At 40.0% G+C, this 25,129-nt stretch overlaps 1 protein-coding gene across 13 annotated transcripts in view; it reads right to left on the bottom strand.

The window, feature by feature from the left end:
- ELP4 (elongator acetyltransferase complex subunit 4) overlaps positions 1-25,129 on the bottom strand; it is a 259,781-nt gene that overhangs the window by 154,317 nt on the left and 80,335 nt on the right. For 12 of the 13 annotated variants that reach the window (XM_007067905.4, XM_037899906.2, XM_043549335.1 and 9 more), the window contains 2 exons: positions 24,085-24,169; positions 11,088-11,276 (listed from right to left, as the gene is read on the bottom strand). In XM_007067905.4, coding sequence (XP_007067967.1) covers positions 11,088-11,276; positions 24,085-24,169 — 274 coding nt within the window. The remainder of the gene's footprint in view (positions 1-11,087; positions 11,277-24,084; positions 24,170-25,129) is intronic. The other variant, XM_037899910.2, reaches the window with a different exon arrangement.

Genomic DNA, 25,129 nt, shown 5'->3' on the forward strand with positions numbered 1-25,129 from the left:
TTTAGAACAAGGATGATTATCAACCTAGCATATCTGCATCATAAATCCGTGATACTATACACTTCTCTGTATGGTTGTTACTTTAGAATATTTTCTACATGTGATTGTGTATTCAATATTAAATCAACACAATAAAATGTAACAAACTTACAATTCTCATACTTTCCATTTTGAAGATCGTTAAAAGGTTGTTAAGCTGAGGTATAAAAGTTGTATGACTGATGGTTGTGGCACAAATTTCTACATAATGGGCACGTCTTCATGTTATTCAACATTTTATACTTGTAAACTCACAAAATATGTTAGTTCTACAGCATGGAATCATTCTTAGATCTTGTTTTAAGAATAAAGATTTCACACAGACAGTCTCAAGCTGTAGGACTTCACATCTCATAATCTTATATTAGTAGTAGTAATAGCAGGTTCTAAAGCACTCTCTTGCTTGATTTATAGAGTTTAGCTGCTAAAATACTCAGCATGGACACAAAAGCCTATGGATGTGAAAAGGTTTGTTTCTGATTTTTTTCTACACTGAAACATACTGTAACATGTATTCACTTCAGTGAATTCAAAGCACCAGCACATTAATATTGTAGGAGATTAATTTTTAAATGTATCAGATGAAATAAAGAAAATACCACACTACATAGAACCTCATTAGACTCTCTCAAGAGGAGTACTATAACAAGGCTTATTCATACTTTTCATTAGTCAGTTAATTTCCCCTGGTATATGCTGACTAATACGGTTGGTGGCAGTTCTTTCCAATGAGGTAGCTTCATATTTAAAAGAAGGGACATCTGTAATGAAAGAACTGAGATTCTTTCAAGGAACAAATTGATATCATCATAATTTATCTGATCATCACATATTCAAAAGTTTGCTTGTGCACTTGACTGACATGGAACTTGCCACAAATGTATAAAAAGCGGCTGTAACTAATATTTTGGGGAAAAACTTGACATTGGATTTGCAACAAAGTATGACAAGGTAACTAATTACATAATTTCTAGTAATTTTTGAAAAAAAATTAACGGGCCGACTTTTTAGTTTCTATCTATCTACTTTACCCCTTAGGGCTTCCAACAGTGCCCATCACTGTAGCATTAGAGTCCTTTGTATTATATGCTACTGCATAAATACTTTTGCTATGATTGTACTCTACAATGAACAAATTATCAAAATACAACATAATAAAATACCTCACTCATTTTTATGTAATTTCTCAAATTTGGAAAGCTTGAAAAGCAGTCCACTTGATCATCAGTTATTTTAAAAATTGACATTCTCCCTTCTTAAATATGCAACTGCATTTCACAGGCACAGTGCATTTTCAAGCAGCGATGGAAAGACTTCAGAAGTAACCATCCATAACTATATAAATCATAATTCATAAGAATATCAATATTTATTACCTGACAGACTGTTTCAGATAAGAGTGCTTTCAATCAGTACAAAATATCAATCAAGTAAAACTTGTCACACATCATGCAAATAAACTGGGTACATTTTTAGTGTCATTTCTGAAATTCCTCTGCCAACATAATGTACTCCTACATTATTCAGTCAAGAAATATGAAGCGAGAAATGTCTTTTTTTGTCAAGCACACAGTTTTCCACTAGAAATCTCTGCAACTGTAAACACTATTACAGATAACTATGTTCTATGGTGGATTATAATTTTACCAAATAATTCTGAAAAAAAAATCTTCAAAAATTGTGATTCCTTGAAAATAATGTTGCACATGCCAGAAAAAGTTTGGAACTTTTAAGTGACTCTGCCATCAACAGGCAGCCTTTTGGTTACTTAGGAGTAGAGAAGACTGCGAAACTTCAGAAGGACCTATCAAACCTAGGTGAATGAAAATCATATAACGGCAGATGAAATTCAAAGTTGATAAATACAAGGTAATGAATACTTGAAGGAGTAGCCTGAACTACTCATATATATCGCTGGGTTCTAAATCACTGAGGAAAAAACTGCGTATTATTGTGGATAGTTCAATGAAAATCACTGTTCACTGTCCAGTGGTGGTTAAAAGAGCCAAAAACATTGTTAGAACGTCTAAACAACTGGTTAATAATGGAAGCTATATAAATCAAAAGGCATGAAGAGTGACTTAAGAAGACTGGGACTGTTTAAAAAGTAGATTAATAGGAGGTAACATGAGGGAGACATACAAAATAATGGATAACATACAGAGAAAGTAAATTGAATGGTCCTATTCACTGGCTCACAATTCAAGAACAAGGGGATATTCAATTAAATGGAAAGGCAACAAATTTAAATACTGAACAAATACACTAAACATAATTCACTTGTAGAACTCATTGCCACAGTATATCATTGACGCCAAGCACTTAGAAGGATTAAAAAAATAACTAAACATTTATAAGAATAAGAACTTCCATAGTAACATTAGGTAGAATTATTTTTAAAATATAAACAACAGAAACCTCATGCTTTAAGGTATAAACTAACCACCAACTGGTGAGATTGTGAAGAAGCTTTCCCCACTGAAATGTTATTCAATAAGTTGTCAACTATAGGTTTTTTTGCACCTTTGTTTGGAGCCCTGGTACAGGCCATTGTCTGAGACAGGATAGTTAGAACAGACAGACCACTAATGTGATCTGCTTTAAAATTCCTATATTTCTAAGAAGAAACTTGTTAAAATTTAAAACCGATCAATGGGGGGTTATTTTCGTTATGGTCACAGCATGGAAACAGAAATAAGATTCTATTGTAGCTTGAAACTTATTTATCATTTAAAATGTACCCCCATGTAAATTACATATATAAATGCAATTTCCCTTTCAGAATCAGCTATCAAACTATTTAGCAGACAAAAGATAATTTAGTCAAAATCTGATAGAAATGGAATAGCAGCAAAGTGAATAATTCTGTAGCGTTTAACACACTTTATGAAAAACGTGCATTATATAGTGTTTTGACTTTTAGATTTGACCAAAAAAACCATAAGCTAAATATAATTATATATTCTTGGTAAAATCAAATTTAACAGGTGTATAGAAACACACTTGAAGTACATGTTTTCATTTTTTTTAAAAACAAAACAAAACACCGTACTTTACTTTTTAATCCACTAAGAAACACCAGCAATGGCATTGCGAGTAGTCGAGTTGTGAGACTGTGAACAGCTGCTGTTATTATAACTAAAGGTCTGCCTACTGCTTGAGCCTGAGAGACCACATGTTCAGCTGTCCTCTCATCTTGCCATCCTCACCAATTAACTATTAACATGGAGGGCTGTACACATGCTCTCGGGGGCTCTTTAACAGGCTTCTTGGAGAGTGGAACAACTACACAGCAGGGCTCTGGGAACTGAGTAATGTGGGATATAAGGAACCTTCAGCAGCTTTGCTCCTCCTAATGACAGTTCACTCTAGTGCTTAAAAGAGGATGCATTAAGTTTAACCATTTTCACAACTGTTCAATGCAATCTATGGGAGCAGATACTGCAAAAAGACTAAAGTTTCTGGGGTTTTTTCCAGAATACTTGAGCTTTTATTGTGGAGTAGACATGTTAAATTGGACAGCAAAGTTACAGAATACTAATGTATAAGAGATTTTATTTCAATCTTAACTACATAATTCAATTAGGCAGGTGGATTTTACGGATTATGGAATTGCACAACAGAACTCATCACTAGTCCTAACAAGTAAATTTATCTGAAGTGCATACACTACATATTAGATCCAAACTTTTTAGTTGCCCTTCGCAATGTTAGTTTGAAAAGTCACATTTTAACATCAGTTCTGAATTAACCTCACTATTTTTTCTTTACAATTTCCTTAACTATGTGTTGCTTGCCTACAATGATATTAAACATAGGAAGTAAGCCAAAACTGTGAGAACAGCTAATCATCAATGTACAAGCCTGAAAGAATGTTAAGAACTAAAAATAGAAAGCTGATTGGCTGCTTTACTGACATAATCTGCTAGAAAGGACAAGTACAACAGAAAGTAAATATACTAGAGCAAAATTCTGTCCTTGCATGGGTGTAAATCAAGGCAGATTTTACTCCACTGTATGTAAACATGAAGAGAAAATAATAAATACCTCAGTTCCTGATCCTGCAAGTACATAGGTCTGGGGGTGTTCAGCACGACACACTTCACTGACCAGTGCTGATATCTCTTTCAAATTTAGAAAAAACAGTGTTTTATCCCAGTTTTGGTACATTTTTGAAGACTCTGTTAAACTGAAGGAGCCACTAGTTAACCTGAGCTGCCTAAACTGAGTGTGCTGACTGAGGGAATGTGCCTTAGGATCAGCTCCCTCCACCTTACCCAGCATATGTTGCCCCGTTGCCCTCCCCTTCCCCCCCAGGCATATAGTGGCCAGATTAATTGAAACACATGAAATCCTATGGCATATGACAGCAATCTCAACTTCCCAGATATGTTTTGGGGGGGAAAAGGAGGAGATCCTGTTTTTTATAAACCTGCTCCAGAGACATTTCTTGTCACCTCATGCTGCTCAAAGACTCCCAGGCACACTTTTCTGATTCCCCCAACAAAACTCTCCTAAGTAAACTCTTCCCTCACACACCTAGCTTCACAGTATACCGACATATTTCATGCAATTAAGATTTAACAATTCATCCCCTGCCCTGAACCCAAGTACCAACTTTCTGGCCCAATTTACAGTATATATCTCAATTCTGCCAGTTCTCTTCTTCACTTTCCAGGTCAGGTCCTCTAGTCAAATCCATGTCCCACTCATTCACCAGCATTTCACTGTTCTTTCTATGCACCTCATCACTGTCTCACGCTCACATCAGGTTCCAAATTTCTCTATGCATTCTCTTTTTCCTAATATGGTCTGCTATAAAACACCAACCTTTGCATCATAAGGCCCTCATTATCTTCTGCCACTCCTCCTCGCTGTTTTCAACTCCTACATTTCTTCACCTCATTTACTCATTAGGAGGAAGATCCAGGACACTTGGGCAGAAGCAGTCTTTGCAGAAGACTTTGGGGCCCTTGTCCCATCAGTTCTAATTTCAAGAACTGTCTAAGGAATTACCAGTCATAACTGCTCATATGCCAGACCTGATGTTCAATTTAGAGAGGAGGGAGAGCAGAAAAAGGACCTGCGCCAATGCTGAGGAAGTCATGTCAGGAGAAACAGCAAAGGGACACACGGATCCATTCCCTTACCATCCCTTCTGTTGGCTAGGGAGAACTCAACTCTACTGACACACTGTGATGGAGGAGCAGATACATCCACAGACTCAGGGTGTCAAGTGAATGGCAAGCAAATTATTTCTTTGGAGCAACATGTAGTCACTTTTGTGGAATGGCCTTAGGTACTAGCCCAAGCATGCCTATACACACACACATGCTCACACCAACATAATCACAGGATCAAAACAGAAGAAACAGTTTAAAAATGGCTATACTGTCCCATTGTTTTTAGTGGGACTGAGGCCACATGCTTCCCACAGTTAAGATGGCTGCTATTTCTCTACCCCCTGTGCAGCAAGAAGTTTAGTAAAGATGGTCATTACCTCCAATCTTCCCAACAAATGAATGAATCCAAACTGCCCTTAAGGAAGAGTGTGTCACCAAATGCTGTCAGGATTCAGAAAAGAGCACTGCCAGGAGCAGCTAAATATGGTATAGGGGTGACAGGGAAGGTAAGAGGGTGAAAATGTGCTAGGGAATGTGGCATGCATGTATATACAGGAGATCATAGAGGGAAGCAGGAGAGAGTCTGGATGAACAGGGAGAATGTAGGGAGAATGTGTGGGGTAGGAGACTAAGACATAAAACTCCTTACATTGAGACAATTTGAAACCACTGTGCCTTTAGCTAAAATACAATTGGAATGGGAAGGTTTAAAAGATATTTTAAATGTTAGGATATTGGATACCATTCCAGCAGATGTGTTGGTTGGTAATGATATACAGTCTGTGTCCAAAGCTGAAAATATAACAACTTGTAGTAATACGGAATATAGCTCAATGGTATAGCAGCTGAGGTGGGGAGACGACATTTCCAGCTCCCGCTCAGCAGAAAATGGCAGCGTGTCTCTAGGAGCATGTGGGGTGGGAAAGCGGGGGGGGAGGGGCTGTCACCTTATGTACCTCAGACAACTCTTTGTGCTGGCAGAAGCCAAGAATTTATAGCAGAAAAGAGAGCACGCCCCTCCCTAGAAAGCATATGGGAAATCATCCTCAGTGGGACCCCATCTAAGGAAAACGGGAAGGTTTTTTGCAGAAGAGGGAACACTATAGAGAGACCCCTTTGGGGAATAACAAAAGTCCTGGGGAAGCTTATAAACAACTGATTGTGCCTCCCATCATGGGAAGTTAATGTTGTCAGTCCATGACTGCCCTAGTGCAGGTCACTCAGATTTCAGAGAGGACATATGAGAAGTTAAAGAAGAATTTTTATTGACCAAATATTCAGACTGAGGTCACAGACCACTGTAGATTTTGTAACTTATGCCTGAAGCACAAGAGGGCTCCACAAGGCTCCCCTACACTGCTTACCTGTAATGGGAGGTATTTTTTAGGCTGGCTGTGGATATTGTTGGCCCTATGCCCCGGCCAACCCAGAGGGGAAAGAAATATATTTTGGTAGCAGTGGACTTCGCCACTAGATACCCAGAGGCAGTTGCTCTGTCTAATAGAGGCTGACATAACAGCTAAAGCTTTGCTCTCTATATTCAGCCGAGTAGTTTTCCCAAAGGATACTGTATCATGTTGGGGGTCAAATTTCATGTCCCAGTTATTTAGTGAATTATAGTGAATATGTGGGGTACAACAGCTGAGATCTGCCCCATAGCACCCAGAAAAAAATGGATTAGTTGAAAGGTTCAACAGAAGTATAAAGTCTATGCTGGGAATGAATGTAAACACAAGGGAAAGTAACTGGAATGAAATGCTACCCCCTATGTTATTTGCTTGTAGGGAGGCACCCCAAGAGTCCACAGGCTTTGCCCCATTTAATCTTCTGTATGGGAGAAAGGTCACAGGTCATCAGGATCTCACTAGGGATTCTTGGGAGGATGGCTCTGAAGCAGAGGGGGAACCAGTGACTAAACATGTACAGCAGTTCAGAAAGGAGTTAAGGGACATGATGGAAGTAGTTCAACTAAAAGCCATGCTACACAGAAGGCATAGTATGGCCACAATGCTTGTGAATGCTTGTTAGAGGGGGGTCTTGGTGATGTTACTCACTGTAAAAAGGTACAAAATGCAAAACTCATAGAGGGACCTTCTGAGATTGTGGAAAGGATTAATAAGGTCCCTTGCAACATAAAGACCCCACAGCAAGGTTGCTTCACAGATTCTGCATGCTAATAGATTTAAAGTCTATCACAATGCAGAAGCCATTATGAACATGTTGTGCTGAGGAGGATTCTGAGACAATAAATCTCATCAATTTGATAGCTGAATGCCATGGTGACACATCACTAGAGAACACTGAGGTATATAAAGAGTTAACACAAACTGAAAGGGCAGAAATTTTGACTGTGCTGCAAACTCATAAGCAGCTGTTCTCTAGCATACCAGGTCTGACTCATAGGATGGTCCATCAGATTGACACTGTGGTAATCTGATTTTGGACATACCAATTCCAGAGCTTAAAGCTCTCTTTTTATGTAGTATACAGTGGTCACATTGTCCAACATGATCTAAACATGCTGTGCACAGAGGCAGGCTTTTTGTAGGCATTTTGTACTACTGGCATTTGAGGAGATTAAATGTGTAAATTTGACTCCTGTTGGGATCATGAACCTTGAGCCACATAATCATCCAGATGTACTCCTCAGCCCAATAGAGAGGTTGTGTTGCAACAAAAGTGGACTTTTCTAGGTTTACTTGAAGTCCTAAGGATTGAAGGAATCATAGAATATCAGGGTTGGAAGGGACCTCAGGAGGTCATCTAGTCCAACCCCCTGCTCAAAGCAGGACCAATCCCCAATTAAATCATCCCAGCCAGGGCTTTGTCAAGCCTGACCTTAAAAACTTCTAAGGAAGGAGATTCTACCACCTCCCTAGGTAACGCATTCCAGTGTTTCACCACCCTCCTAGTGAAAAAGTTTTTCCTAATATCCAACCTAAACCTCCCCCATTGCAACTTGAGACCATTACTCCTTGTCCTGTCCTCTTCTACCACTGAGAATAGTCTAGAACCATCCTCTCTGGAACCACCTCTCAGGTAGTTGAAAGCAGCTATCAAATCCCCCCTCATTCTTCTCTTCTGCAGACTAAACAATCCCAGTTCCCTCAATCTCTCCTCGTAAGTCATGTGTTCCAGACCCCTAATCATTTTTGTTGCCCTTCGCTGGACTCTCTCCAATTTATCCACATCTTTTAGTGTGGGGCCCACAACTGGACACAGTACCCCAGATGAGGCCTCACCGATGTCGAATAGAGGGGGACGATCACGTCCCTCGATCTGCTCGCTATGCCCCTACTTATACATCCCAAAATGCCATTGGCCTTCTTGGCAACAAGGGCACACTGCTGACTCATATCCAGCTTCTCGTCCACTGTCACCCCTAGGTCCTTTTCCGCAGAACTGCTGCCTAGCCATTCGGTCCCTAGTCTGTAGCGGTGCATTGGGTTCTTCCGTCCTAAGTGCAGGACCCTGCACTTATCCTTATTGAACCTCATCAGATTTCTTTTGGCCCAATCCTCCAATTTGTCTAGGTCCCTCTGTATCCTATCCCTGCCCTCCAGCGTATCTACCACTCCTCCTAGTTTAGTATCAAGTTATATAGAAAGGACCACTGATTGTACCTTTTGGTATGATAAACCAGTGAGCAGACAGTCATCTAGGTAAGGAAATACAGGGTTGCTCTGGTGGCATAGTGTGCTGCTATCACGGACAACACCTCTGTGAAAATTCTGGGAGTTGTCAAGAGACTGAAGGGAAGAACTTTGTACTGATAATGATCCAGGCCCACCATGAAGCACAGGAATATCTTGTGTGTTGGATGAATGTCTATATGGAAATAGGCATTTTTCAAATCAAGAACTGCAAACTGGTTGCCTTTATTTAGCAAAGGGATTTTAGAGGTCAGGATGGTCATCCTGAATCTTCAATAGCATATGAAGACATGCAGTTGTCTGAGATCCAGGATGGGTCTCCAGCTTCCCTTCTTTTTTGGGAACAAGGAAACATCCAGAATAAAAACCTCTCCCTCCATGTTGAGGAAGCACAGGTTCTATAGCCTCTAGCTGGATCAGGGATTCTACCACCTGTTTGAGAAGTATTGTTACAGTGCTTTTTCCTCAGATATAGTGTCACCTAATATTAAAAATATTTTTATTTTGTAATACTGAGAGTTAGGAAAGAGGAAATCTGAAACTGAAGGCATACACCAGAGGAGTGTTGATACATCTCCAGTCACACTGGCAACATGTGAAAAATAGGAATGGTTGTGATTTTCAGGAGCACTGAGTGCCTGTAACACCAATTAACAGGAATTGCGGGCACTCATCAGCTTTGAAAATTGCAATGTTGACATGAGAGGCATATATTTAAACATTCAATGTTTGTTAACCAGGGTCCTATCAAATTTATGCATAACTCTATTCACTGTGAATGCTGTTTTTTCTTTTATGAGCTGCAGCACTTTTTACAGAAGGTGGTTTTCACATTTGTCCTTTTACTAAAAACTATTGTTCCAGAAAATAAATTAAGACTTAGTATACTTCTTAGTATACTTATTATTACCGCTCCCATTTTACAGCTGGGAAAATTACTCAGAGACAGATTAACTGACTTTCTTGTGATCACGTTGGAAATTTATGGCAGAATTAGGGAGCAAACCCAGATCTCCCAGTTCTAGTTTTACTGCCTTTTGAAATCAGTGGGAATGCAGCACTTTGCCTAGCAGAATTGGACCTTCTATAACAGGGGTGGGCAAACTATGGCGGGGGGCCACATCCAGCCCGTGGGACCGTCATGCCCAGCCCTTGAGCTCCCGGCCAGGGAGGCTAGCCCCCCGGCCCTTCCCATGCTGTTCCCCCTCCCCTGCAGCCTCAGCTCACCGTGCCACCTGCACTCTGGGCGGCGGGGCTGCGAGCTCCTGCTCGGCAGCACGGCGGCATGGCTGGCTCTGGCCAGGTGGCATGGCTGCCAGACATTCTGCTTTGAGCGGCATGGTAAGGGGGCGGGGAGTGGGGGGGTTGGATAAGGGGCAGGGGGTCCCGGGGGGTAGTCAGGGGACAGTTGGATGGGGTGGGGGTTCGGGCGCGGTCTAGGGATGGGGAACGTGGCCGGGGGGGGGGGGGAGGGTTGGATAGGCGTGGAAGTCCCGGGGGGCCTGTCAGGGGGTGGGGTGTGGTTAGGGGCGGGGAGTCCCGGGAGGTGGTGGTCAGGGGACAAGGAGCAGGGCGGGTTGGATGGGTGGGGGGGTTGTGAGGGGGGCAGTCAGGGGGCGGGAAGTGGGAGGGGGAAGAGGCCAGGCTGTTTGGGGAGGCACAGCCTTCCCTACCCCGCCCTCTATACAGTTTTGGAACCCCGATGTGGCCCTCAGGCCAAAGAGTTTGCCCACCTCTGTTCTATAAGTTCTGCGTATTTTATTTTATACATATCAAAGTCATATGACAGCTATACCTGTATCTAAGCCATTACAATATTCAGGTGTTTCTAGATAATGCAATGTATTGCTACATCACAAAAGCACAGAAGAAATGCGGTAACATTATTTTAAATCTATCTTTAAAACACAAGATGCTAAGCTGAAGGATGCCTATTTGGAATGTCTTAAATTGGTTTTATTCTCTTGGCTCACTCAAAAAGTTTATGAATTACTTTTATTTGCTAGTAATTACTGAAAGATAAATTCAGCATCTAAATAATGTTGAAGACCCTACTGTATGTCAGAGGAAAATATAATACATGAGGTAAAATTTCATCTAGAAATCAATTGCTACTGATGCAAAACAACTGCAACAGGATGCAGTTTTCAAAATCATTCATGACACTTCAATCCATTTTGCTCATTAAGTGTCCACTAACTCATTAACTTTTTTTGCGCATACTAAACCATGTACAACAAATTATGGAAAGAAGCAATTATAATATTCCTACCTGGATAAGATGGGCTGGCACTGTGATTATGCAGGCTGACAAAGACATTCTGAGGAGACCACGGAGAACATACAGAAACTTTGTGAGGCTATGAATATCTTCCGGATTATCAGCGCAACAAACGTCATCTCCCCACAACACTGAACCAAGGCTCTGAATTCCTATCCGCAGAATATTTTTTTGTTTTTTCTAGAGAAGATGAAAAAAAATAAAATGACTAATTTTTATTTCTCACGTTAAGAGGAAAAACACCTTGCATCAAATGGATAGATAATTTTTAGAACTTCTGTAATTTATATTATGTATGCCCATAGTAACTAAATACTTTGAAGTAAGCATGTGATAGCATAAGAGAGCCCAAAGAGGGAAAAAAATTTATAGTAGTACCAATTTTTGCATCAATGGGAAATTTGCATCAGTAATGACAGACAGATAAAAAGTGACAAGTGCTTATATACAAATGATAGAAGTCTAAATAATAAGATGGATGAACTAGAGTGTCTCGTATTAAATGAGGATATTGATATCATAGGCATCACAGAAACTTCGTGGAATGAGGATAATCAATGGGATACAGTAATACCAGGGTAAAAAAATATATCAGAAGGACAGAACAGGTCAGGCTGGTAGGGGAGTGGCATTATACGTGAAAGAAAGCATAGAGTCAAATGAAGTAAAAACTGTAAATGAATCAAACTGTACCATAGAATCTCTATGGATAGTATTTCCATGCTTGAATAATAAGAATATAGCAGTAGGGATATACTACCGACCACCTGACCAGGATGGTGATAGTAACTGTGAAATGCTCATGGAGATTAGAGAGGCTATAAAAATAAAAAACTCAGTAATAATGGGGGATTTCAGCTATCCCCATGTTGACTGGGTACATGTCACCTCAGGACGGGATGCAGAGATAAAGTTTCTTGACACCTTAAATGACTGCTTCTTGGAGCAGCTAGTCCTGGAACCCACCAGAGAGGAGAGGCAATTCTTGTTTTAGTCCAAGTGGAGCACAGGATCTGGTCCAAGAGGTGAATATAGCTGGACCGCTTGGTAATAGTGACCATAATATAATTAAACATCCCTGTGACAGGGAAAACATCACAGCAGCCCAACACAGTAGCATTTCATTTCAGAAAGGGGAACTACACAAAAATGAGGAAATTAGTTAAACAGAAATTAAAAGCGACAGTGCCAAAAATGAAATCCCTGCAAGCTGCATGGAAACCTTTTAAAGACACCATAATAGAGGCTCAACTTAACCATATTAAAAAACATAGTAAGAGAACCAAAAAAGCACCACTGTGGCTAAATAACAAAGTAAAAGAAGCAGTGAGAAGCAAAAAGGTATCCTTTAAAAAGTGGAAGTTAAATCCTAGTGAGGAAAATAAAAAGGAGCATAAATTCTGGCAAATGAAGTATAAAAATATAATTAAGAAGACCAAAAAAGAATTTGAAGAACACCTAGCCAAAGACCTGAAAAAGTAATAGCAAAAAAAAAAAAAAAAAAAAAAAAAAAATTAAGTACATCAGAAGCAGAAAGCTTGCTAAACAACCAGAGGGGCAACTGAATGATCGAGATATTAAAGGAGCGCTCAAGGATGATAAGGCCATTGTGGAGAAACTAAATGAATTTTTTGTTTCAGTCTTCACAGCTGAAGATGTGAGGGAGATTCCCAAACCTGAGCCATTCTTTTTAGGTGACAAAATCTGAGGAACTGTCCAAGATTGAGGTATCATTAGAGGACGTTTTGGAACAAATTGATAAATTAAACAGCAATAAGCCACCAGGACCAAATGGTATATCACCCAAGAGTTCTGAAGGAACTCAAATGTGAAACTGCAGAACTACTAACTGTGGTTTGTAACCTATCATTTAAATCACCTTCTGTACCAAATGACTGGAGGATAGCTAATGTGATGCCAATTTTTAAAAAGGGCTCCAGAGGTGATCCCGGCATTTACAGGCCAGGAAGTCTGACTTCAGTACCAGGCAAACTGTTTGAAACTACAGTAAAGAACAGAATTGTCAGACACATAGATGAACATAATTTGTTGGAGAAGAGTCAACATGGTTTTTGAAAAGGGAAATCATGCCTGAACAATCTACTAGAATTCTTTGAGGGGGTCAACACACATGTGGACAAAGGTGGATATAGTGTACTTAGATTTTCAGAAAGCCTTTGACAAGGTCCCTCACCAAAGGCTCTTAAGCAAAGTAAGCTGTCATGGGATAAGAGGGAAGGTCCTTTCATGGACTGGCAACTAGCTAACAGATAGGAAACAAAGGGTAGGAATAAATGGTCCGTTTTCAGGATGGAGAAAGGTTAATAATGGTGTCCCCCAGGGATCTGTACTGGGAATAGTCCTATTCAACATATTCATAAATAATCTGGAAAAAAGGGGTAAACAGTGAGGTGGCCACATTTGCAGATGATCTAAAACTACTCAAGACAGTTAAGTCCAAAGCAGACTGAGAAAAGCTACAAAGGGAGCTCACAAAACTGGGTGACTGGGCAACAAAATGGCAGATGAAATTTAATGTTGATACATGCAAAATAATGCACATTGGAAAACATAATCCCAACTATACATATAAAATGATGGGGTCTAAATTAGCTATTACCACTCGAGAGATCTTGGCATCATTGTTAGTTCTCTGAAACACCCACTCAATGTTCAGTGGCAGTCAAAAAAGCTAGCAGAATGTTGGGAATCATGAAGAAAAGGATAGATAATAAGCCAGAAAATACCATATTGCCTCTATATAAATCCATGGTATGCCCACATCTTGAATATTGCATGCAGATGTGGTCGCCCCATTTCAAAAAAGATATATTGGAATTGGAAAAGGTTCAGAAAAGGGCAACAAAAATGATCAGGGGTATGGCACAGCTTCCATATGAGGAAAGATTAATAAAATTGGGACGTTTCGGGTTGGAAAAGAGACGACTAAGGGGGGATATGACAGAGGTCTATAAAATCATGACAGGTGTGGAGAAAGTAAATAAGGAAGTGCTATTTACTCCTCATAACAGAAAAACTAGGGGTCACCAAATGAAATTAATAAGCAGCAGGTTTAAACAAACAAAAGGAAGTATTTCTTCACACGACGCACAGTCAACCTGTGGAACTCTTTGCCAGAGGATGTTGTGAAGGCCAAAACTATAACAGGGCTCAAAAAAGAACTAGATAAATTCATGGAGGATAGGTCCATCAATGGCTATTAGGCAGGATAGCTGGGAATGGGTGACAGGGAATAGATCACTTGATGATTACCTGTTCTGTTCATCCCCTCTCGGCTACCTGGCATTTGTCACTGTCGGAAGACAGGATCCTGGGCTAGATTGAACTTTGGTCTGACCCAGTATGGCCATTCTTATGTTCTTACGTAATGGGACAACATGCAAAATTTGATCATCAAGTATTGGTTTAACAGAAGGAATGGAACTAAAAGGAAATTCTTAATTTGAATTTTTTGAGAATGACTAATTAAAGTGATGTTGTAGCTGTGTTGGTCCCAAGATATTAGAAACATAAGGTGGGTGAGGTAATATCTTTTATTGGACCAACTTCTATTGGTGAAAGAAACCACAAGAAACAGGGGACCCGAAGAAGAGCTCTGTTTAATCTCAAAAGCTTGTTAAAAGTGAGGTAGTGTTCTGATAAAGCACCTTTTAAAGAGTATATTATGATTTTGCTTAATTTCCCTCAATTTCTTTAAAAAAATTGTTAGGGGATTTTCTTCTCCCCTCTGTCTTTAGAAGGGTCTCTTGGGAGTGCCTGAGAGCAACAACCAAACATTCTCAGGTTCACCTTTCTTTTGTCCTCCTCTTTTCTCCTTCTGTACCCAACTGTCCGCTGCTTGTTATCTGTTCACTTTCTTTCAGCTCTACTGCTGCTGTTGCTACTACTAGAAGAGCAGGTATATTGGCTAGACTGGCTTTTTCCATCTACATACAGTCAGAAGGTTGCATCAGTTTCTTTCTGATTCAGACTTTGCAACTACCATCTACAACTTTGTCTACTCCAGATTAGACTACTGCAATGTGCTGTACGTTGGCCTACATTTAAAATCAATCCAGAAATAGTAGCTGGTACAGAATTTAGCAGCTTGTTTGTTATAGGATACATCTTTCTGGTAGCACATGACACCATTCCTTGGGATCTGCACTTGCTACTTACAAGGTACCAGGTAGAATGTAAGGTGTTGGTTTTGACCTATAAAGCCCTAAATCGCCTAGGACCTACTTACCTGAAAGACCATCTCTCTCCCTCTGCCATACTACCACATTAGCAGTCAACAGGGATGCCTGAACTACAGCCCAAAAGGAGTAATTGGCAGGGCAACTGATGGTCACTCATGTTAGGAATTTACAGCCCTCTCAATCTGAAAGAGTCCTATTTTATTGAACACTGGGGAATGCTACAAAGCACATTTGCCTTCCACAGCCAAAAGAGATGGGGGAGGACTCTGGTGAAAGAACAGAAAGATCAAAAGTGTGTTTTAGCTGCCCTTAATATTTATATTAATGACTGGGGGAAGGGGGTCTCCTGGAGTAATCTATTTGCATATTTTTATTTTTCAAATGTTTCAAGGAGCCACTAGAGCAATGGAGAAGCACTATTTTTACTGAATGAATGTATACACTGAAAAAAAATAAAAAGTAAATATAGATGGTACACACCCTTTTGCACGAGGGAGTGTGGATCATTCACCAAAAAGTTAAATTGACTATATGAAACGGAGTTGTCAAATGCAAAAATAAAGAGAAAAATGCATTATTTTCTCTAATCTCTTTCTATTATACTAATTTTAAGGGTTATTTAAATAATAAGAAGGAAATATGATTTTTAAACTGAAGCTGTCCCATTAAGATGCTATGGTTATAGGCAGGAGATGTATCCAGAGTGCACATTTTTGTGTAGGAGAGAGGATTTGAGGGGAAAGGTGGATTGAGACTATAATATATTTCCTTTCTGATAGTCTTTAAAGGAGAGTGTTAGCTAATGAACTCTGTAGTAGCACCAGACAGGTAAAAGATTACATCAGTCTGGGAACTTGTTCATCATACTGAGAGTCCATACTGGGTTTCTGACTAAATATTCTCTTACAAAACATTTTTGTTTGTAATATAAGATGCAAATAAGTCACTCATACCTCATTCCTGGATATTTACCAAATCCTTATCTATTCCTACATCACTTTTGATCCGAAGCAATTTCAGAGTACTTTGATAAACTACTTGGGCTAGATTCACAAGGAGAATTTAGATGCTACTGTCATTCATAAAACCCCTGCTCAGCTACTGCCTAACCAAATAGATGCCTAGAATCCTGACGCACCTATGTTTCTGTCATTCAAGTCCCTGAGGGACATAACTTTTGGCAGCTGGGCATGCACTCAAACACCTAAGCCCTGACTCTGCCCAGAAGCTTGTTGCCTAACTCATACCTGAGCTCCAGAGGGATTCACTAACTAGGCATTCCCTTGCCTATCTTGCTTTTGGGACCCGATCCAGTAGGCCTTCTCTGAGCATATGTAAACCATACAACAGACTATGGAGGAGGATATGGATGTGGTAGTGGTCCCCTTATAACTTTTAGCCTAATGGTTACAACACTCACCCAGGTTGTGGCAAACATGGGTTCAGTTCTCTCTCTCTGCCTGATGTGGAGCAAGGATTTGAATTTGGGTCTCCTGCCTACCAAATAAGTGCCCTAACCACTGATCTACTGAGTCACTCATTCTCTCTCTGGATCAATGGATATTTAACTATACACAGTGGAACAGCTTCAACAGATTGAGAGAGACCTTCCACAGAATACTCCATTGCCCAGTGATTAGGGTACTGAGGTGGGAGACTCAAGTTCAAATCCCTGCTCCACATCAGCCAGAAGGGGAAAAAAAATATCAAACCCATGTCAGGTCTCCCATATCCTGGGTGAGTGTTCTAACCACTTGGCTAAAAGTTATGAGGGCACTACCCCTCTCTTCAACCATTCATTTGGCTTAGGTGCCTAACTCCAGGGAGAGGATTCATGGCTGTGAATACTGAGGGGACATTTCAGGGACAGAGCCTTAGGCAACATCCCTCTCCTTGGTATTTCCTATTGGCAATCTTAGGCAGCTCTCTGCTCAGTGCCCTGACTTCTGTGAATCCTATTCTTAGGCACCTAACTGTCTCCATGCATTGTATAGAAAGCCTGAGCACTTAACACAGAGTTAGGAATTCCACAAGGCAGCAAATTACGTAAGTGCCCTTTGTGAATCTAGACCCACATATGAAAGAAGAATTTCACCAACTGCCTAAGCACAGCTGCTACTGAGTGGAAACCAGACACAAAACTAGCACATTGCACAGCAGTGTTTGAGACACAGAGGGGAAATTTTGACCAGGACATTAGCGCAAATAGTTATTCTTACAAAAACTCTGTTCATGCAGAGTTGACAGGGCCTTGGTTTTTAAGGACTCATCTATAAAACACACACACAGCTGCATCAAACTCAGTTTATTCAACTCTCCTGGATAAAGGAGTGAACTGACCTACTAGAATCTCTTTTGTTCTCTCTGAAAGCAATATATTCAAGTACCGGTGCATTATTGCTCCACATACTTTTCTCTGGTCTGTGGTCATATATAAAATTACCTGTTTACAGTACAAGCATCCTAGCACAGGATAATACAGCAAAGCCTGACATTGATCGAAGTGTTGGACTGTTACATAATTTCTGCCGGGGGTCGGGGGGGAGGTAAGAGTTGAGAATCTAATCAGAGAGCATGATGGGGTACAAAAATGTATAGAAAACCCCATTTTCTGTAATGTTTAAGCAATTCACAAACTATGGATAGGTTATGAAATCTGCTTTGTCCAGTTTTTCTGAACAGTCAGCAGCAAAAATAAATGGTGTTCCAAGTATCTCATATCAACAAAGTAAATAATACACAGGTAAGTCATCAATAGAAATGGGAGGTTTCTTGATTTGCTCTGAACTTTTGCAATTAACAAAAAAATTTGCCTTTTCTGGTCAATTAAAATAAAAAAGAGCAGCTTATAAACACATTTACAAAACTGAATCAGAAAGTTAGTTCCCTAATTGCTTTAAGGACTAACAAGTCCTTATAGGACAACACTTAATTCCTCTTTGTAGGATGGGTATGAGAACTTTATACTCCAAGATAATATCAATATCAAAAATGCTAAAAGTACCTTATTTGTTTCATTGAGGACAAAGTATATTTTCTGTGTTTCATAATTTCTATGTGGATGGTAGATATTACGACAGACTAATTATTTACTCGATTCTTGTATTATGAGGCAAGTAGTAGACTAAACTTCTGCACCAACACACTTGTGCTGGAGAGTAGAACTGACAATTTTAAATACATTCCACAATATTAGAACTTGTATGGTCAAAGAAATCATTTTAGATTAAAAAAATCAACTTTAATAATTTCTACAGTACTACTGTTTTGGCAGCTAGACATTATAGATATAGAAAATTAACCACAGAACAAGAAGAAAACAAAAGCAGTCAGTCAAAAGCTAAGCAAAATAAATCCTTGACCAGCCTCTTTGCCCTGAAGATCACTAGATTTGAGCTCCAATGGATGCCAAGGAAAGATAATTCCAAAGAAGTCAACTGAGAAAGTCCTGTCACCAAACCTGAAGGACCAAATTAAAACAGTGAAGTGGGCATAACTCCCAATGACTTAAATGTATTTTTAAACTTACAGATTGTTCAAACTTGATTCCCAACAGTAAGCCATTACCAGCCCATGTTAATCATGTCCCAGGCTATGGTGAAAAGGAATATTATATTATGAGATTCTAGATTATTTAGGGCTTTAAGAGGGGGCATTTGATTGCAAACTGCTTAGACTGGCCTGAACCACTTAGGAGACGAGTGAAGGTTCTGGAACCTCAGGATAGCACCAAGAAGACTTCATTGCAGCAGTGGAGCCGAGAAGTAACAGATATCAACTGTTATCAGGTCCACACTAGAGAGGAACTGTTGTAGTCTCCTGGCCAGCAAGAGATGGCTCTATGAGTCACTAATGCTAACAGAGCATCAGGGCTCAAAGGCTCGGGACCATTTTGGCAAAAGTCTGTTAAACTTCTAATAGTAGCCTCTTCCTACTCCTACAGTTGTTGGACTTGTTTCTCATCTGGGCTGAGTCACATTCCACCACTGCTAGCCAAATTCCAGTTCAGACACTGGGACCATAGAACCTTGGTTTAAAGAAAATGAGAGATCACCAACATAGTGATGACAACACAGACCAAAATGTGCATCCTGGCCTCCTGAAGGGTCCAGATACCTTGTGCAACATAATTCTTCAAATGAGCTCCTCAACCTAACAGGGAAGCATTTGTGACTATAGTTGCCTCGAGTGTAGGGGTGAGGAAAGAAATTCCCACCCTTACTTTCTTCAGTCTTGTCCACCAGGTGAAAGAGGACAAAACCTTGAGTGGAAGTGACACTTTGGCATTGATGTTGTCTTTTCCTCATGAAAAAAAAGGAGTCAAGGCAGATCTGTATGCTGCAGAGATGGAGCCTGGCAAATGTTGTAACATGGATGCACGAAACTATGTTGCTGAGGAAACAAGTCCTGATTGTGGTCCGAAGTTTGAAGGTGACCTGTTTTATATGATCGCTCATGATGTGGAATTTCTTGGTTGGGCAATGGCTCTTGCTGTAGTTGAGTCCAAGAATGCTTCTATGAAGTCTATGGACCTCACGGGGGGTGATAAAGTTTTCATCATTGGCACAGATTCCCAGGAAAGACAGAAGACTGAGCAGGAATGTAATTGCCAACTGGACTCCCGTGCTGAATCTGCCCATCAGAAGCCAGTTGTTGAGATATGAAAAGACAGTGAAGCCGTTCAGTCTCATTCAAGCTGCCACTACTGAAAGGACCTTTGTGAACACAATGGGTGCTATAACTAATCCGAATGGAGGGTCTCAGGACTGGAAGTGGTCCAGCTCAATGAGAAATTTGAGGAACTTCCTGTGGAATTAGTGAATACATGAAAACAAATGTTTTTCATGTTGAGGGCTGCAAACCAAGTGCCCTCTTCCTGAGAGGGGATTAGTGATGTTTTGACCATTAGCCTGCCTTCAGTAATGGGGGCTTGAAACTGAGCCCTGTCCTCCTGGAGAAGTCTGTCTTTAAAATCTGTAAATTTGGAATAATTAAGAAAATTTTATTTTGCTAACAACTCCTGGTAGGTAGTGACCCTGAATTGGAGATTAATTGATGAGAAGTCTTTCCCATCAAAGAGATAAAGGCATTTGGCACCTTTGTCAGCTGGAGTAGTCTTAGAATATTTTGTCCTGGATGCTTCTGTAGCTGCTTTCACCACTAAGGAGTTCGGTGTTGGGTGGGTGAATAAAAACACTGCCCCCTAGCTGGTACAAAATACCACTCTCTTTGGGGAAGGGGCACAAGAGGCAGGGTGTGCCATACTGATCTAATGGGTTTCACGATGGCCTGGCTTACTGAAAAGTCTGCCCTTGAAGGGCCAGAGGATGTCCAAAAGGTCCTGTTGCATGTCTTGGACCACTTTGAGAGGTACTCCAGCTTGGCTGCCACTCTCTGCAACAAGTGCTAGTAATGTTTGTTATCATTGGGTGGGCCGGTGGATGATGGAACACTCACTTAATCTGGTCAGGAAGTTGACATACTAGTTGGAACCAGCAGATCTGGCTCTCTCTTCCTCCTCTGCAAATTCTGATGAAGCCAGTTGGTACTGGCTGGGAAAGGAGGTTTGGTGTGATTCCCACACGGATCCAGGACATCTGCTGTATGGCTGCCATGGTACCATTAGGGATCAGCCAGAGGGGAGGACCCCAAGGCATTTCATGCCAGCTATCCTCTGCATATCTGTATTCAGAAGTACGTGGCGGGTTCCAAATCCTTCCTCATTTCCAACAGGATTTGTTTCCCTTGGAGGGAAGCCACTTCAGGAGCATCAGATTCACTGGACGAGATGACAGGCTCCTGTTCTACCAGCACTGCTAACAGAACAAGTGGGAGGATGTTAGATATAGACATAGCAGGGGGTAATATTCTTCCCTTCAGGGTGGTCCCCCTGGGTGTAGGAATGTCTTGAAGAAGAGCTGGAGATGGTAGCAGGGGAGATGGTAGGTAGGACAAAGTGAAGATATCCTCTGGCAAGGTGAATGTTTTGGTCCTCCCTGGTGTTTGGGGGGCTTCTGAGGTGGCAACGGGGGATCTGAGTCATCCAAAGGTTTAGTGTTTGGGGGATCCCGCACAGAGAATGTCAGAACCATTGGATGGGATCCCAACATTGGACTGCCAGGAGGAACCATGGGGTACAGCTTCTTTCGTTTGTAAGGTGGAGCTGGAACAACCAGATCCTTCTTCTTTGGGCCTTTCATTCTCTGACATGTTTATGAGGACCTAATTCTTTAGCACCTGTATGCAGTGGCTCAAGACATACAGTGGTAAGAAAGAACTGGAGAGGCGTTGGTCTGTGCTGCCATTGATGCCCTCGGTTCAGAGCATGAGGAGTTCCACTAGGCATGTGCAGACCAATGGACACTGCTGCTAAAAATTTCCAGATTCAGGCGTATGGTGAGCCTGCATGTCCACATATGGTCTACACAAGTGGATTATCACTTGAAGCAGTAGCGAAGGGCCTTAAGGGCCAGACCCCACCATGGAACAACTTGCAAAGACGTCTAGAAACTCCATGAGGTTTGTCTCTTGACTGAATTGAAGAAGCAGGGGTTTTGGCCACCAATCCCTGTAAATCTCAAGGTGGGGTCCACACAAAATCAGAGCCCTGGGCCTACATGTCCTTGTGGGCTCTCCTCCAGCTTCACGTAAGCTACTACCAATGAGAGAGGATTCTCCTAGGTGGAGGGGGGCACCAGTCAGAAGTTAATACAATTTTACAGAGGGTTGTTTTGTTTTTTTGGATGGAGGGGAAGTAGGGGAGATGCAGCCCTGTCCCAGGTCCACCCTCTTTCTATTTGGCCATAGAGAAAGCCCTTCTCAGGACTTGGTTAAGGGAAAGGAGGGCAATACCATGGAAACAGCTGAATTACCCATAGAAGTGAGAGATCTATAGGTCACAGACCCAGAGCATGATCTGGCCCTCAATTAATTTCAATTTTGAATGTATTTTTATTAGTGTTGTATTATACAGGATTTCCTAAACATGCAAAATATGCTGTGTGAAGAAAGGTGGAGAACAGGGAAAAGATTACTCTAGAAAAGTAACATTTCAGCTCCAGCAAATCATTTTCATTTTTAAGCTCTCTATATCTTCCCTGAAGCAGAAATTAACATCTAGGCATGATCTAATGGCTTTTTAAACTAAACTAACTGGTTCAAAAAGAATACACTTCAAACACTTAAAGCTACATATTGCTCACCTCAGAAACTAAAATGTGCTTTAATTTAAAAATAGCTTTTAGCAAATATATAGTTCTGAATTTATTTGCACGGAGTTTTTTGGTTTTGATTTTATTAATATTAACAAAATATTTTAAAATAGTGCACATTTTGAGTATTCCTTAAAACAATGTTAGTTGATGTTTTAGTCCTAATTTTTTGCAAAAAATTATCAAAAAATTATGGACTACATCATTCTGTATTAAAATATAAATGTTTCTCAGGAATATACATAGGTTCTATATTTAAGCTAAAACCAACACCTAAGAAAAACAAACACAGTTATTGGAGTCTTTTCCAGCAGCACATTAATTGCTGGCTGAAGGTTCCCAGGGTGTTCATGTCACTTTGGTGCTGTTGCTTTTTACATTCTGTAAGATTTCTTGCTTCCAGAGGACCTGTCATCTTGTTGGAGGAGCAGCTCTGCATACTGTACTGTGGGAACTGTTATGACATGCCTGTTGCCATGGTTACCACAGCAAGTGGGGAGAGGTGCCTGTCAGGGACCAATTTACTTCTCCAGACGGGCACTGCCACCAAAGGGAAAACATGCTTGCCCATGAATCTCTGCAGAGACTGAAAACTGCAAAAATAAGCTAAATGAACACACAAGTATTCCATATAGTTAATGTTCCTAAAAAAACGCTCCTAGACAGAAAAGCAGCCAAACAAAATGCAAGGCTGTCTTCCCTCATAGATAGTTTAAATTCAGCTGCCTAGTAGTATATAGCACATTATATTTTTTGACATTCTCCAGAACCGATAATAGGTAACTTCTACCTTAATAAAGTTTCTATTGTATAACAACAATGAAGATAATATAATTATCTATCAATTAAGCATCACCACACATGACTGATTATTTTATTTAGGTGAACTCCAAAGAAGCTGTCTTCTTGATTGAATAAGACAAAGAAAACTGTAAGTTGAGCATTGGTTAAACTAGAAAAAGTTTTCCTCTGAAATTCTTGTCTTTAAAAAATTATTGTGGATGATTCATGCTGTGATTTATGAGTATTTACAGAGATGCCTGAAGGTAAGCTGTTCTGAACAGTTAATCTAAGTTAAAATGGCATCATAATAAGCTCTTGTGTTTCAATTCTTGTTATTGAAAGATACATGTATTTTAATTTACCAACAAACCCCAAACCTGACAGCATGGAATACACTGCTAGCTCTCAATAGTTTTGTGAATTAATTCTGAACTCCATGTTGTTAAAACAGCTATCTGAAAATTCTACAGGAGAAAATACACTTTGCCTAGTTTCATTGTATTTAGCAACCTATTTTAGTAGCTACTAGCATAGAATAAGCCTTTTAAAAAATGTTGGTTTACAGTTAATTTGCACAGCCTACCCATATCCGTTGAGAACTAAGTAAAACTCCGAATACACATTAACATATGAACCAGCCTCTCTATTTACTTTACTTGTTTACTTCAGCAATGCTTAGAAACAGCTTGTTGGCTGTTAATTATTCCAAGACCTTTCATGCGTAACCCTAGAGAGAATTTTGAAAACAACATTAGTTACATGATTATAGAAGACACCGAAGGTGCTCAGTACCTGGGGATAGGATCCATCAAATCCTTCTTGGTATATGATCCTCTGGATAGATTGAAGCAGCTTGGTGTAACCACAGGTCATATTACTGTCAGTGAGAAGATAATTTAATTTAATAAACATTCTGATACTTTATGAATCTATATTAGTCATACAAAAAAGTAAACAGAAAGTAAACAGATTCAGTTTTAAGCCTGAAAGTGGTAGACACATGATAGAAACAAGAACAGAGCAGAAGCAATAAATCTTCTTTGAACAAACTAGATGTTAATACAGTATTTCTAGAAAGCCAGTTGTGATTGCTTTAAGTGCCCTGATGACATGTGAAAGGTAAAATCTGCAGAGATTAAGATGACAACGTAAGGCTCATTTACCTCCTAGAAAATTAATGATTTAATAAGCAATTTAAAATATGAAACCATAGCATTTCAGAAGTAATCTCATATAATTAACACATAACTAATGAACTGCTATTTCAAGTACACCTGATCAATATCCTGTTCACCTGAGCTCATCTTCTACCATTTTAATTTTCATACATATCACAGTAACAATAAAAAATTACCATCAGCCCCTTTCCATTTAAATGGATTAATAAGAAAATTCAGTGCAGTTTATGTTTTATTTTCCTTTTGTTATTTTTATTCCATAATAAAGCTTAAAATACATAACAGTATAGTATAATATAGTTTTATCATATATCCTTAAGGATAACAATTCTTCTACACTTACCTCACTGAGGAGTTGTGAGGATTAATTTGTTTGTAAGTTACTTGGAAGACATAGGATAAAACTTTCACAAGTGACTAAATAATTTAGGAGCCTAACTCCCATTTTTAAAGTGAGCACAAGAGTAAATCTTAACAGAATCGGCGACTAACTTTATGTAATCCCAATGAAGTCAATGGAACTACTCATTGCACATAAAGTTAAGCATGTGCCTAAATCTTTATAGGATTACAGCTTTAAGAACTTAAATCCCATTGACTTTCAATGAGACTTGGGCTGCAAAGTCACCTAAGGACTTTAGAAAATATATTATCATGTT

Source organism: Chelonia mydas, chromosome 6 (genome assembly GCF_015237465.2).
Source record: "Chelonia mydas isolate rCheMyd1 chromosome 6, rCheMyd1.pri.v2, whole genome shotgun sequence".
NCBI classification, from domain to species: Eukaryota; Metazoa; Chordata; order Testudines; family Cheloniidae; genus Chelonia; species Chelonia mydas.